Below are 14,501 nucleotides of genomic sequence, written 5' to 3'. Positions count from 1 at the left end.
AATATTTTATCCCTAAGTTACAAGATTGCTATCATATCATTATTATTGTTTCATTTAAGGGTTCATTTGTTGTCTGTGATTATTAGACAGCCGAAACGAAAAACTACTATCCCTTGTTTCGCATAAAACAAAGATTTTTCGGGAGCAAAATACGTATGGGAGTATCGAATAACGAAGGAGTAGTGCTAGAAATAACATTTCTTGCGTGTACAGAGAATGCAATTTTTTTTGAACTACTAAATCTATTTCTGCGACAAAAATTCTTCATTCCGGCGCACTCTCTGCATGTTTAGCACAATAAAATCCTTTTTTGATAATTTTCAAAAAACTATTTTCTTCGAAAAGACGAAAACGAAGACGAAGTAAGACTTGTTTGAGAACTTTGTCGCTTTTCTCTCAGCCTCAATATTTACATTCAATTGTTTCTCTAGAATGAAGAAAATATTTTACGGGAAATTGCTCTTTTCCTTATTGCATGTCATCGGAAGTCTCCCTGAACGCCACATTTAACTTTCCTCGAACGAGACACGTCGAACCGAGTAATTTTCCTACTTTGCATTGTCTTCAGCATATACACCCTCGCTCACCTGCGACCCGCGGCACAACACTCGGACGCACAAAAAACAGGGAAAGTTTCTGTGATTACATCAACCAAACTAAATCGTGGGAGAGAGGATTTCCGTCGTTCGAAAATTGGAACCCATTTCTAGAATTTTTAATTACTGAGAGAGGCTTGCCATCCGAAATTTTATTTATTCATTTATTTTTCTGCAAACTCGAATTTTTTTTAGCGAATTACATCATGAACACTATACGTTCTTTCATATCAAGTAATGAACGATGTCTCAGGTCACTGAAAATTGAATGTAGGATGTACTGTGCACGCGAGCATGTGACATAATTCGCGAGTAAAACTCTGAATTCACGAATAAACGTACCTCTGAGATAACACTGAGAAGACAAGAGTTCATTGAGAAGTACGTTTTTACTTGTATCAAGAAATTCATGGCTTAAAAATTACTAGGAGCACAAAATCTCACCCGAAAAATACGAAAAGCTTGAGATCGAGGTGAGATAAATTGACTCGGAGTGATCACGAGAGAAGTCGATACTGCGCATTTCGAGACTGAAACGAGACCAAAGATTTCCATGTTCATTGAGACCGAAACCATCTCTCCAAAGTTTGTCTCGTAAAGTCTCTCGCGGTGTCACCAGTCAACTTAGCTCTCGGCTGAGTTTTCGGGGAATATCTCCGAAACGAAGAGAGATAGAAAAATTTTTGTAATTACCTTTTTTGTAGCTCTTAATTCGCTCTATAAAAACGGTCATTACAAAAATTTCGCCATCTGCCGTAGATTCCGAGATATTCATTGAAAACTGATCAGTAGTCAAAATCGACTTAAATCTTAGGTCAAATTCGAGTTGTAGAATTTCAATATCGTGATTCCTCGCAGTCTCCAAAGGGTACCACACGCCCACTCTAAAGCACAAGCACGCGCGCTGGTCTTTGAAAATCCGGGTCCACAGTGCCTCTGTAAATTACCGTCTCATTTCAAGTCTGAACTTGGAAGCGCGCACATCCGCAATCATTCATCGTTGAATTATCGTCTTGTTCTCCGTAAGCATGGATCGTTGGGTCGGAAAAATTGCTGTTGTGACTGGTGCCTCGGCCGGCATTGGCCTGGCGACGGCTAGAGCCCTCATTGAACATGGAATGATTGTAGTTGGACTTGCCAGGAGGAGACAGAAGATGCTGGTGAGTGACCAACCCTCGCGGACTAAACTTTTTCTTTTTCTCATTCTCATTTCCCATAGTGATGCCGCGAGACACTTTACGAGACAAACCTTTAGAGAGATGATCTCGGTCTCAATGAACATGGAAATCTTTGCTCTCGTCTCTGAGACGAGACCAAAAATTTCCGCGTTCACTGAGACCGAGACAATCCCTCCAAAGTATTGTCTCGTGATGTCTCTTAAAGTCTCTCGCGGCATCACTATTAAAGTGACTCGGAGTCATCACGAGAGGAATCGATGCTGCGTATTTCGAGACGAGAGCGAAGATTTCCGTGCTCATTGAGACCGAGACAATCCCTCCAAAGTATTGTCTCGTGATGTCTCTTAAAGTCTCTCGCGGCATCACTATTAAAGTGACTCGGAGTCATCACGAGAGAAGTCGATGCTGCGTATTTCGAGACAAGAGCGAAGATTTCCGTGCTCATTGAGACCGAGATCAGCTCTCCAAAGTTTTGTCTCGTGATGTCTCGTAAAGTCTCTCGCGGCATCACTATTAGTGTGACTCGGAGGCATCACGAGAGGAGTCGATGCTGCGTATTTCGAGACGAGAGCGAAGATTTCCGTGCTCATTGAGACCGAGATCAGCTCTCCAAAGTTTTGTCTCGTGATGTCTCGTAAAGTCTCTCGCGGCATCACTATTAAAGTGACTCGGAGTCATCACGAGAGGAGTCGATGCTGCGTATTTCGAGACAAGAGCGAAGATTTCCGTGCTCATTGAGACCGAGATCATCTCTCCAAAGTTTTGTCTCGTGAAGTCTCGTGAAAGGTCTCGCGGCATCACACTATTTTCTCATTTTCTCGCAAAAAATTCTTCCAACACCTCTTGAATTCTGCGAGTAACTTAGGACGAGATGGAAGATCTCGCGAGTGCTAGAGGGAAGCTCCACGCGTTGGAATGCGACGTCAGTAAGAAGGACAGCATTGCCCAAGCGTTCCAATGGATCAAGCAAAATCTGGGAACCGTTCAAGTTCTGATTAACAACGCTGGGTATATAGCTCTCGGAACGTTCGCTGGTAACAATTGTTCTAGTCAATTTCCTCAAGACTATTTTTTCGGTCATTCGGAATAATGAAAACGATGAATAATTCGAACAGACACAGTACCAGACACTTGGCAGGGGGTCGTTGACGTCAATTTAATGGGCTCGATCTACTGCGCTACAGCGGCTGTCAAGATGATGCAAGAAGCCAAAGTTGAGGGTCACATCATCAACATAAACAGGTGATGCAACTCATTAAAATGTGATAATTCGTTTTTGAACGAATTGGGAGAAATTGTTGGATGAAATTGGGGATTGGGAGAATTATTGATGAAATTTTTTATGGGGCACCCTATAATCACTACTTATCTCAGACGTTAATCGACATGCATCAATCATTTCCAGCATCCAAGGCCACCGGATTTACCTGTTCGACGAAATGTCTTTCAATATTTACGGAGTGACCAAACACGGAATCACTGCCTTCACCGAGACACTTCAGCGAGAGCTAATGGGGCAGAACATTCGGGTCACGGTCAGTTGAATACTCTGCAATCATTTCGGGCATTCGAATTCATTTCTCAATCAATCATATTTAATTTCAGAGTTTGAGCCCGGGCCTGGTGAAGACCGACATATTAAGTAGATACGGTAACGATCCGTCTGTCTTCGAGGGAGCGAGCCTGGAACCCAAGGACATATCGGATTCGGTTGTTTATGTTCTGGGAATGCCGCAGAGGGTCCAGATAACGGAGTTGATAATCAGACCTTTGGGGGAGAGGGCTTTCTAAGTATTTATTTTCTTGCGTGAATATATGGTAGAACTGCACTGAGAGAGAAACGACAAAGTTCTCAAGCAAGTCTTAAAAAATGCATAAAATATATGTTTTTTATATTTGCTACGAAATATAGAAAACATATTATATATATATTTTTTATGTAATCTTTATAAATGAGAAAAATTCATGGAATTGCCCCATATCATATATTTTTTAAATCTATTTTTTGATGGGGGCATTATTAATAAATTCTTGGATAAATGCTCGATAAAAATATAAAATGAATGTAACCCGCGCCTTATATTGTGTACCGTATGCAAATTAAATATTTAAAATTAAAAAATGCTTAACAAAATAAATAAAAATAAGAACAAGTTTTATAGTTAATAATCGTCAATTTGAAGTGACCTCATTAATCGAACAGGCAAAATTATGTAATAATTTTCCCTCATCATCTGTTCATAAATTCAGGTCTTCCAATCGACAGAAAAAATAATGCAAAATGGAATAAAATTGCTTGTCTATCGTGTCGTGTTGTTGTCCTGCGCCCTTTAATTTCGAGAATGGGAAAGAAATAAGAATTGAAGTTAGAAATTTTCGGAGGATTTATCGAATCGTTCTTTGCCTCATCAGCTACCTTTCCCCTTTTTCACGCCTCGTGGATAAACTCGAGAAATTTCGGGACGAGCGAATGAATCATTAGCGATAAAAATGAAAAACTCGATTTTATGTGCGATGTTATATGCAAAAATAATTGACAAAGTTGTTGCCTTCTGGTGGGCGTCCTTCAATCTCTCTGAGCCGCTCTCGCCACGCATTTACGCCTGAACATTAACCAGTGAACGTAGTAATCCTATTCGGAAGTTAGTTGGGCTTCGAGATCCAATTTGAGAGAACAAAGATAGACAGCTGGGCTGGAAGAGTCGCTGCTGTTACTGGAGCATCCGCTGGAATTGGATTAACAACTGCTAAGGTACCCGTTCGGAATGGAATGGTCGTTGTGGAATTAGCTAGGCGGAAGGACCAAACGGAAGTGAAAATTCTAAATGGGGATTTTCGCATTGTATTCATCAAATTCAAAATTTCCCATTTTTCTCTCAGAATTTCTAATTTTGGCCTCAGGAGTTGTATGAATTCTACTGTAATTTCAATTCATTGCATTATCTGTTGCTGAAGGAATTGATTTTGAAACAAATCAGCAGCGAAGTGGTCAAACGGTTCAAGCAAATTTACTCTTTAGTTGGGTTTTTCTAAAATATTTCCGAATTTAAGACAGATATCGAAATTTTCATAATAATCTTTTTTGTAGAGCGAATTGAGTGCTACTGAAAAGGTTATGAAAAAAATTTTGCTGTCTCCCTTAGATTTCGAGGTATTCATTGAAAACTGGCCAGTAGCCAAAATCGACTTGATTCGATTGATAAGGTGTCTTATACAAAGCCTCTACTGTATTAGGAAAAATAGTGACGATGCCGTGACGAAAGTTATTATCCCGAATTTTCGAGTCATATGAGACGATTGTTCTTTTAAACGATATGCATGAATGTTTTTAACCAATGTCAACAGCGACGTAACATTGTGCGGTAGGATTACTAATAATTGACGAATGTAATGAACAATTATTAACGTGTTAACGTTCAATTACTCAAACGTTCTTGACCTGTCATCACCCCTGCCATTCTTTCGCACGAATTCACGTCATTTCCACGATCATCGAGACAATGTTTTATAACCGATGCCAATTCCACATGTGACATTCATAATCCCCTCGCTGCGAGCAATATCAAGGGAAAAACAACGGATCTGTTCTCTTCTTTGAAAAATTGAAGAATGGAGCGTTGGACGGGAAAAATAGCTGTGGTCACTGGCGCGTCCTCCGGGATCGGTCAGGAAATAGCGAAGATGCTCGTAAAAAAGGGGATGATTGTCGTGGGCTTGGCCCGGCGGAAACAAAAAATGGAGGTATGTAAAAAAAACGCAGATATTCGCGAAAATTCGTTTTTTCAAGATTTTTCTGTGATTTTTTTCGTACATGAGCAAATTAAAATGGAATAGCGAGAAATAAATACAACGAGATTGATTCAGGACGACATGAAGGGGTTGTCAGGAGTTAAGGGAAAGTTCTACGCTGTGAAGTGCGACATTTCGAAGGATGAAGAAGTTGCCAAGGCATTTGAATACATCAAGAAGAATATAGGAACCGTGCAGGTACTAGTAAACAACGCGGGATATGCTACACCCGGTGGTTTTTCCGGTGAGTTTTCATTCATTTCATTCGTCTCATTCATCTCATTCATTTCATTCTTTTCATTCATTCTATTCATTTCATTCATTTCATTCATTTCATTCATTTCATTCATTTCATTCATCTCATTCATCTCATTCATTTCATTCATTTAATTATTTTCATTCGTTTCATTAATTTCATTCATCTCATTCATTTCATTAATTTCATTCATTTCATTCATTTCATTCGTTTCATTCACTTCATTCATTTCATTCATTTCATTCACTTCATTCATTTCATTCATTTCATTCACTTCATTCGCTTCATTCACTTCATTCATTTCATTCATTTCATTCATTTCATTTATTTCCACAATAAAAAATTCTCTCTAATCAACAGTGACAACTCCTGAAACTTGGAGAGGAGTTGTCGCGGTGAATATGATGGGCGCAATGTACTGCGCGAAAGAGGCCTTGAAAATGCTGCAGGAGTCGAAACTCGAGGGCCACATCATCAACATGAACAGGTAAGAATCCAATTAATCGCATACAAACTGTCACAATACCTCTCAATTCTAGTATTCTGGGGCATCGAGTCGTGAAATTTCTGGACCTCGATGGAAACGTTTATGCAGCGACGAAACATGCGATCACTGGGTTTTCAGAGACACTGCAGAGAGAGCTCATGGGGCAGAACATTCGGGTCACGGTACGTTCAGCGTGTAAGATCAGATGAATGGAGGGTGATCGGTTGATTAAACTTCCTTTGATGTTACCCAGAGCATCAGTCCAGGATTTGTAATCACTGAGATTGTGAAAGAAAACAATTTCGATGCGGCGCTCATGAAGGAGCCGGCCTTGGAACCGGTGGACGTGGCCGAAGCTGTGGGCTACGTCATAGGAACCCCGCAGAGGGTCGAGGTCAAGGAGTTGATCCTTAAGCCGCTGGGGGAGAGGGCATTCTGAATCGACGGATCTCTGGTCGTTAATTTGGAATTATGAAAACTAATTATGCAAACGTAATTAATGAGTTTGGAATACATGAGGAAGTGTTTTATGAATGTTTCATTTTATTTCATTTCACTCTTTCATTTCATAAAGACACAACACCCAGACGGAAAAAATTATATTTTGAAAAATGTACAAAAAAATATCTTAAATTGACCCAATTTATATAGAAAAATATATAAAATACATGTTCCATATATTTTTTCTATATATTCTTTATAATTTTGACAAATATATGGAATTGGCCCATATTATATATTTTTTGATTGAGGTTCCGCCAACTACGGAATTAAAATCAAATGGACAAAGTATAATAATGAAATTAATAAAATCACCAGTTCAAAGTAATACTCATGACGGAAAGTATTATTTATATTGTTTATATTTAAAAAATCCCTAGATTACCCAATCTATCGAAATGACTTAATAATAAACATACTCAAATTGAATTTAAATTTAATTAATTCAACCTTTTAATTGAGATGTGACATGAAATAGCTCGATTAATTGTTTTTGCGATACCTGTATGAAAAGTGCACTTTTCGAAGCGCATTTGCAACTTTTATTGAGTGACAATTCTGGATATGACATAAATAGAGTGAATTCCATTATCTTGCTTTCGGTTTGAAGAACAGTTCAACATACAATTATCACTAATTGCGGTGATGACATTCCCAACTTAATGGATTTAAAACGACTCCAGTAATTTTCCAATTCATCAAGTTACATGGCCACAACAATTACACGGATTGCGGGTGATAACAGTTTAATTTTGTATCTTTTCCAAGAAATCTTGTTTTAATTGAGTGAGAATTCTGAATATCGCGTGAATTCCATCGTCTTGTTTTCCTCTCGAAGAAGAGTTCAACGTACTTTTATCTAAATGGCAACAGCTTCCTGCCACTAATTGCAATGGACAATATTTCCAATTCTATATATTTTATCTTCAATACTTCAGTCATTTTTTTGAATTTATCAAACTAGTTGTCTCGCGCGCAGACGGGTGGCGCTTTTGTCGTAACCACGCACAGATGCCCACGCTCATGTCTAGTGTCAAGCGAAAATACAAGCTATCTTCTCAAAATGACCAGTATTTTGAAGGAAAATTCGTTCGACTGCAGGTAATTTTCAACTTAATCATTCGATGCTTATTCTGCGAATCCATGTCTTTTCAACTAGGCGACATTTCAACTACGATATTTCAACTGCTGAGATTTAAATCCACGCCAAACGGATGCAGGCATTATTAATTATTAACGTTAATTAAACTGTCGTAGTTGAAATGTCGCCTAGTTCGTGCCCCTTTCTGCAGTCTTTATCAACATTTATTTTTTCATTAATTCTGAAGAGTGAGTTCAGTACTCAATAAAGAAGTCAAGAGCTATGGAAAGCAGTTCATGTTCGATGAGAGCGAGGAAACGTGCTGGAATTCCGACTCAGTAAGTGAGGAATGACTCTTCCTGGGAAAAATAATTCCGCCAGTGGCACTCCACATGTATTTTTATTCTCTTTCAGGGGATTCCCCAATGGATTTTGATCAATCTACAAAGCGAATGCGAATTGTCAACAATTGAAATTCAGTTTCAAGGCGGATTCGTCGGGAAAAACTGCCGCCTGGAGGCGAGATTAGACGCAACAAGTTTAAAACACATTCAGGATTTTTATCCCGAAGACACAAACAAAGTCCAACGGTTCACATTGGATAATCCTGTCAGAGCCAGTGGATTCAAATTAATTTTCGACAAAAGCACCGATTTTTTCGGAAGGATTATTATCTACAAACTAGCTCTGTATTCCTGAAATTGAATAAACAAATTAGTTTTTCATTTTTTTCACAGCAGTTGATTATAGTTTGGCATTCTTTAGAGCTCTGATATGTCCTTTACATCTTCAGATAAATAGATTGAATAAATTGCCCTGATGAAGAACTCTTAGTGCTTCCGAAACGTTGGAAGGAATTGTTTTTGCAATTCTTCAGTAGAATGGAAAATTATTCTCATTAATACTCCCAAGAATAAAAAAAAATTTAATAAAAAAATTTTCGTTGCTTGAAGCCGCACAGTCCCCTCAATAAATCAATATTTGAATAGTCAATAACACAATATAGTTGAATAAAAAAAGAACAGTTTAAAGGAATATGTAATATTAATTGAGAAAAATCACTTGTTGATATGTTTTTATTTTTATTCCATAATAGTTAATAGATAAACCGTCATTCTCATCGACAATCATATAAGATATTTACAAATGTAAATGTCTGATATAAAAATTAGTAATTTATGAAAAAAAAAGAAGAAAATTTGAACCTTATTCAATCTTACCCCTAAACTCTCGAGAAACAATTAGCTTGCTCCTACCCGACAATGTCTCCAAATTTTTTACAATTTCAATTTGACATTTTCATGGATGGAATACGTAGTTCAATTGGCCTCGAAATTTCATCATTTCAATTGTTACCATAAATATCGATTAAACAGTCAAGTTTCATTTATCAATCACTTACGTGTTAAATTAAAGAGAAAGAATAATTAAACTGCCACCAGTATAATGTTGAATGATTTAAAAAAATTTTCAAGTCCAGAGTGTGGGTGGAAGGCACGTAGTGGCATGAGTCTTAAAATATCCAAGGATTTTTGTGTTTAAAATAATAATTACGCGGTTAAAATACGAGCAGGAGGAATCTCAGGTAAAATGAATACCTCCAACATTCTCATGGGCAATCCCCCAGTCCCCCGCCCCTATTTTAGCTGTTGTTTCTTGTTTAAAAAGCACTTAGTGTTAAACAGAACCTTTTCTGAACTGTAAAATTGAAATTAAAAAAATCATACGTTAAAGCCTGAGTAATTTTTCAAAGATTCTAGCTCCGCTGAAATTGAAATATGAAAAATATACAGATAACAATCGCCATACGAATACTGCGAATGAAATACTAATTACTCGTCTTTTTTTTCATGCTTGAAAATTGATAAAATGAAGTTGTACACGTCTCCCACGTCATTTCGTTGTACGTTATTGATTATAAAAATTTATTTTCTTTGATCTGAATTGTAATCCTGTCCGATCGAATGGAACAACTATTCTGATTCCTCTGGTGATGATTCTGTCGCTTTGTCGGGATTCATCGAGCGAGAACTGAGTAGAATTTTGGCTGATGGACAGAGATAATTGTCGATTAGTGAGACATATCTGATGGAGAGTGATGAAAAATTACCTCATCGTGTTTTTCCTCCTTGTTCACATCCTCCTCGTCCCCTGAACTGTCGCCACCTGAGCTGTCTGCTGAATTGCGCTGCTGCTCTGAATTGTTGAGATTGTCTACTCCAGGGGGGGATGTTGCTTTCACTTTGCTAGCCACGTCGTAACATTGTAGGCAGACCCTCACGGCTTTTCCATTACCCTGGCCAGGCAGGAATAGCTTCTTATTGCTGCATGGGCCACAAACTACTGCACCGCATTGTCGACAATGGTGCTGCATTGGCAGAATACAATTCTAATCATTTTTTCATCGATAATGAAACGAAATCCATTTTTAATCATACACTGAGAGAAAAACAAACACGTTGTCAAACAAGTCTTGTTTGGACCAGCAAAATCGCTAGTTGAAAATTGCCGGCGGATAATTCACACCAGACGGTGCCTTTTCAGGTTGAAAATATCTCATATAGAGGAAAATTTGTCAACAAATATTTTATCCCTAACTTACAAGATATTATATCACTATTATTGTTTCATTTAAGGGTTCATTTGTTGTCTGTGATCCCTTGTTTCACATAAAACGAAGATTTTTCAGGATCAAAATACGTATGGGAGTATCAAATAACGAAGGAGTAGTGCTAGAAATGACATTTCTTGCGTGTACAGAAAATGCATTTTTTTTTGAACTACTAAATCTATTTCTGCGACAAAAATTTTTCATTCCGGCGCACTCTCTCCATATTTGGCACAAAAAATCCTTTTTTGGTAATTTTCAAAAAACTGTTTTCTTGGCACAAGTAAGACTTGTTTGAGAACTTCATAAGATGAATAAAATTCGAATTATTTTCATAATAAATTACTCAATTACGATATAATGAGAAAGTTCTCACATGAAGAACTTCAAAAAAACGAAATATTTGTATGAAATTCTCCCTGAAATAATTCAACCTACGATTTTAATGAAGAATTGATAATTACCCTTCTGTTGATAACTGTAAACTGTGTCTTTTTACAATGCATACAGTGATTCGCCTCATTGTCAGGCACCCAAACAGCAGCATGCACCTCCACAGGCTTCTTTCCGCCTGAAAAATGGTATTAATAACCCGATAAGACTTATCTCGCTCATGATGTGCGTAAAAGTTGAAAAATCATTGTGTATCTCACTCTTTCTCAGCAGATCCTCTATGCACTTTGTTATATGTGCCATCCACTCTTGCTTCTCTGTTGCAGTAGCAGCATAAACAGCAAACGATTTTGTTACCGTTTTAATGAGCCATCCATTGCGATATTCTATAAATAATTACCATAAACTAGGAAGTTTAACTTCACTTAATAGTGGTGATAAATCCTCATCGAGACCTATGTCGAACCCAACAGTTTCGTGATATTCATGCACTGAGAGAAATATTTATTTGTTTTTACTTCGACAATTATCGAGTTTAAAAATGACTCCAGAGTATATAATTATCCTATCAGCTTCACAATTCAACAGCAGAATAACTCGAAATTCATGTGTATTTATTTCATATCAGTCTCAAAAAAAGATTAACTGAAGAGGAAAAAATATATTCAGTTGTCATTTCATCTCTGAACTGATGACCGAAAATAAGTCATACTTCTGTGAATCCAGAGAGGCTGAATGGTCAAGGCATGCAAACGTGGACTTTCTCAGGGCATTTCTAGTAATTATATTCTAGACATTACAGGAATTTCTATTCAAAAACACTTCTTCTTGCTTAAAAGAAAACTCATACTCTGAGGGTGCCACTGAGAAAAATATTGATTTTTACTTCGACAATTATCGAGTTTAAAAATGACTAGAGTATATAATTATCCTATCAGTTTCACAATTCAACAGCAGAATAACTCGAAATCCATGTGGATTTATTTCATATCAGTCTCAAAAAAAGATTAACTGAAGAGGAAAAAATATATTCAGTTGTCATTTCATCTCTGAACTGATGACCGAAAATAAGTCATACTTCTGTGAATCCAGAGAGGCTGAATGGTCAAGGCATGCAAACGTGGACTTTCTCAGGGCATTTCTAGTAATTATATTCTAGACATTGCAGACATTTCTATTCAAAAACACTTCTTCTTGTTTAAAAGAAAACTCATACTCTGAGGGTGCCACTGAGAAAAATATTGATTTTTACTTCGACAATTATCGAGTTTAAAAATGACTCCAGAGTATATAATTATCCTATCAGCTTCACAATTCAACAGCAGAATAACTCGAAATCCATGTGGATTTATTTCATATCAGTCTCAAAAAAAGATTAACTGAAGAGGAAAAAATATATTTATTTGTCGTTTCACCTCTGAACTGATAATTGCAAAAAACAATATTCCTATGGATCCAAGAAGACTAATTTAATGACCAATGCATGCAAATGTGGACTTTCTCAGCACTTTTCCAGGAATTCCATTCTAAACTCAATTTATCCAGTAGTTTCTGACCCTCAAATGACAGATATTTCTACTGAAAACCACTTTTTCTCCCAAAAAGAGGTCACCTATGAATGGCCGAAACTTTCTTTTCGCTGGAGGAAGTAAAAATGTAAAAAACCAAAATTCTCTCAATGCACGAATAAACCTCCCTCGATACTCACGTCCATCATCCGCCAGGGATTCCAGCTTCACCTCCTCCAGGGGGATAATATGTTGTTTGTTGTACTGAAAATGATCGCAAATAAAACCCCCGTTCAAAATAAAAATAAAAAAACAAAGCCAAATGACCGAAAAATTCACCTTTTTCTTGTTGATAACTATATTTCCATAAACGAGAATGTCATTAAAAAGGAAAAACTGCCTGGGTTTGGGTTTTTTCCTGCACATTTTCGTCAGGACACCCTCTCCCACGAGCACCCTCCCAGGAACAGCAAGTGGCTGTGGCAAAACGAAACAATGAATCACGAGTCAACATCATCACTGAGTCAAGTAATAATCAATCATGAGGAGTGATCATTCCAGGGGTATGAATCAGATGATAGTGATGGCTAAACTCACCTGTCCAGAGCTGCCGAAGCAGTTTTCCACCATGGCAATACGCCTAGCATTGGCCTCACTGTTAACTGCACAGACAAATAAAAGGGTAGAGACATTATTTCAGTGGCACGCATGCATGATAAATATTAATCTACAAATGGGCATTCTGGTTGATTAGTTAATCGCATCTTGGTCGATTGATTGTACCACTATTCACTGATTAACGTATGTAGCTGTCAAAAACACTGCCCCCGCACCAATGACACTCGTGAATTAGCGGTGAATTACTTGGAATTGTTGGGGATTAAGTTGTGGTTAATCGTTAATTAAAATTATTTTGGCCTTTCGGGGGAGCTTGGGGAGGGGGAGTTTGATTATTGACGATTATTTCGGCGAAATGAGAGTAAATAAAACGAGGAACTAACCAAGTCGGTCAACCATGGTCTCCAATGAGCATCAGGGCCGACAATAGCAGGAAACATGAATCATTTTTGGAGTTCACGAGTCGTCCCCCCACTTTCACGCCCCTGCCGAGCCAATGAGTCGGGCTGGTAGTTACGTGGAAACCGGAGGAGCGTTCACATGAGGGTGTGGAGGCTTCTTTGAATTTTTAAACTGCTGGAGAGATTCAATTGAAATTGGATTAAAGTCTGGGAGAAACTCTTGAGGTTTTTAAAATCGAAGAGATATTGTCGAATTTGACATTACAATTTACAATTCAGTAGCGAAGTGGTAAAACGGGTCAAGTCGACTCATCTCTTAGTTGAGTTTTTGAAGAATATCTCTGAATTCAAAGGAGATAATGAAATTTTCGTAATAACCTTTTTTCTAGAGCAGATTGAGCGCTACAAGAAAGGTTCTCACAAAAATTTAGCTATCTCCCCTCGATTCCGTGATATTCACTAAAAACTGAATTAATTTAGTACATCACTACTATGAGTTTTAAAAATCGTGAGCTATTGGAATGCGATTTCTCATACGTTAAATATCGATCATATATGTCCAAAAATGAATAATTACAGCAAAAAAAATTGTTCATTGTNACGGGTCAAGTCGACTCGTCTCTTAGTTGAGTTTTTGAAGAATATCTCTGAATTCAAAGGAGATAATGAAATTTTCGTAATAACCTTTTTTCTAGAGCAGATTGAGCGCTACAAGAAAGGTTCTCACAAAAATTTAGCTATCTCCCCTCGATTCCGTGATATTCACTAAAAACTGAATTAATTTAGTACATCACTACTATGAGTTTTAAAAATCGTGAGCTATTGGAATGCGATTTCTCATACGTTGAAGATCGATTATATATGTCAAAAAATAAATAATTACAGCAAAAAAAAATTGTTTATTGCTCGTTTGTCCCGCAGACGCCTGAAATGATAAAAATAGTCCAGGGCCTCCAATTTTTGAGCTACAGAGGTTTCATTTTTTTCAAAATTATTGAAAAAATGTGTACAATAACAATTACGAATTAGTTGTTTGAAATTGAATCATTTTTGGAGCCAATGGAGCCAATGTAGTCGGACTGGGT

The 14,501-nt window shown here is 37.5% G+C and overlaps 4 protein-coding genes across 4 annotated transcripts; 3 read left to right on the top strand and 1 right to left on the bottom strand.

Annotated features, from left to right (window-relative positions):
* The first annotated feature begins 1,458 nt into the window (after positions 1 to 1,458).
* On the top strand, positions 1,459 to 3,692 carry LOC107045053 (farnesol dehydrogenase). The gene is made up of 5 exons (XM_015267179.1): positions 1,459 to 1,756; positions 2,640 to 2,808; positions 2,890 to 3,016; positions 3,180 to 3,309; positions 3,380 to 3,692. The coding sequence occupies exons 1-5, from the start codon at positions 1,625 to 1,627 to the stop codon at positions 3,563 to 3,565; spliced, it is 744 nt and encodes a 247-aa protein (XP_015122665.1). The 5' UTR covers positions 1,459 to 1,624; the 3' UTR covers positions 3,566 to 3,692.
* Positions 3,693 to 4,934: 1,242 nt separating this feature from the next.
* On the top strand, positions 4,935 to 6,840 carry LOC107045052 (farnesol dehydrogenase). Its single transcript, XM_015267178.1, has 5 exons — positions 4,935 to 5,515; positions 5,639 to 5,807; positions 6,180 to 6,306; positions 6,359 to 6,488; positions 6,560 to 6,840. The coding sequence occupies exons 1-5, from the start codon at positions 5,384 to 5,386 to the stop codon at positions 6,743 to 6,745; spliced, it is 744 nt and encodes a 247-aa protein (XP_015122664.1). The 5' UTR covers positions 4,935 to 5,383; the 3' UTR covers positions 6,746 to 6,840.
* A 960-nt stretch (positions 6,841 to 7,800) lies between these two features.
* Positions 7,801 to 8,618, top strand: LOC107045051 (nuclear receptor 2C2-associated protein). Its single transcript, XM_015267177.1, has 3 exons — positions 7,801 to 7,908; positions 8,136 to 8,226; positions 8,303 to 8,618. Exons 1-3 carry the CDS (start codon positions 7,871 to 7,873, stop codon positions 8,585 to 8,587), a joined length of 414 nt encoding a protein of 137 aa, XP_015122663.1. The 5' UTR covers positions 7,801 to 7,870; the 3' UTR covers positions 8,588 to 8,618.
* A 328-nt stretch (positions 8,619 to 8,946) lies between these two features.
* Positions 8,947 to 13,481, bottom strand: LOC107045050 (pleckstrin homology domain-containing family F member 2). The gene is made up of 8 exons (XM_015267176.1): positions 13,399 to 13,481; positions 12,995 to 13,059; positions 12,737 to 12,874; positions 12,598 to 12,661; positions 11,150 to 11,275; positions 10,961 to 11,067; positions 9,999 to 10,256; positions 8,947 to 9,935 (listed from the first exon to the last, which is right to left on the bottom strand). Exons 1-8 carry the CDS (start codon positions 13,412 to 13,414, stop codon positions 9,906 to 9,908), a joined length of 804 nt encoding a protein of 267 aa, XP_015122662.1. The 5' UTR covers positions 13,415 to 13,481; the 3' UTR covers positions 8,947 to 9,905.
* Positions 13,482 to 14,501: the final 1,020 nt, after the last annotated feature.

This window comes from Diachasma alloeum, unplaced genomic scaffold, assembly GCF_001412515.2.
Source record: "Diachasma alloeum isolate Michigan unplaced genomic scaffold, Dall2.0 Dall_scaffold_00865, whole genome shotgun sequence".
Taxonomy (NCBI): Eukaryota; Metazoa; Arthropoda; class Insecta; order Hymenoptera; family Braconidae; genus Diachasma; species Diachasma alloeum.
This window is presented reverse-complemented; position numbering and strand designations above follow the sequence as displayed.

Excerpts from the sequence above, each read along its gene's own strand:
- LOC107045053 (XM_015267179.1), top strand. The coding sequence starts at position 1,625 with ATGGATCGTTGGGTCGGAAAAATTGCTGTTGTGACTGGTGCCTCGGCC. Across the intron at positions 2,809-2,889 it reads AGCTCTCGGAACGTTCGCTG|ACACAGTACCAGACACTTGG; the intron begins GTAACAATTGTT and ends TAATTCGAACAG. Across the intron at positions 3,310-3,379 it reads GGCAGAACATTCGGGTCACG|AGTTTGAGCCCGGGCCTGGT; the intron begins GTCAGTTGAATA and ends ATTTAATTTCAG.
- LOC107045052 (XM_015267178.1), top strand. The coding sequence starts at position 5,384 with ATGGAGCGTTGGACGGGAAAAATAGCTGTGGTCACTGGCGCGTCCTCC. Across the intron at positions 5,808-6,179 it reads TACACCCGGTGGTTTTTCCG|TGACAACTCCTGAAACTTGG; the intron begins GTGAGTTTTCAT and ends TCTAATCAACAG. Across the intron at positions 6,489-6,559 it reads GGCAGAACATTCGGGTCACG|AGCATCAGTCCAGGATTTGT; the intron begins GTACGTTCAGCG and ends GATGTTACCCAG.
- LOC107045051 (XM_015267177.1), top strand. The coding sequence starts at position 7,871 with ATGACCAGTATTTTGAAGGAAAATTCGTTCGACTGCAG. Across the intron at positions 7,909-8,135 it reads GAAAATTCGTTCGACTGCAG|AGTGAGTTCAGTACTCAATA; the intron begins GTAATTTTCAAC and ends TTAATTCTGAAG. Across the intron at positions 8,227-8,302 it reads CGTGCTGGAATTCCGACTCA|GGGATTCCCCAATGGATTTT; the intron begins GTAAGTGAGGAA and ends ATTCTCTTTCAG.
- LOC107045050 (XM_015267176.1), bottom strand. Across the intron at positions 12,875-12,994 it reads GCTTCGGCAGCTCTGGACAG|CCACTTGCTGTTCCTGGGAG; the intron begins GTGAGTTTAGCC and ends GTTTTGCCACAG. Across the intron at positions 11,068-11,149 it reads AGAGGATCTGCTGAGAAAGA|GCGGAAAGAAGCCTGTGGAG; the intron begins GTGAGATACACA and ends ACCATTTTTCAG.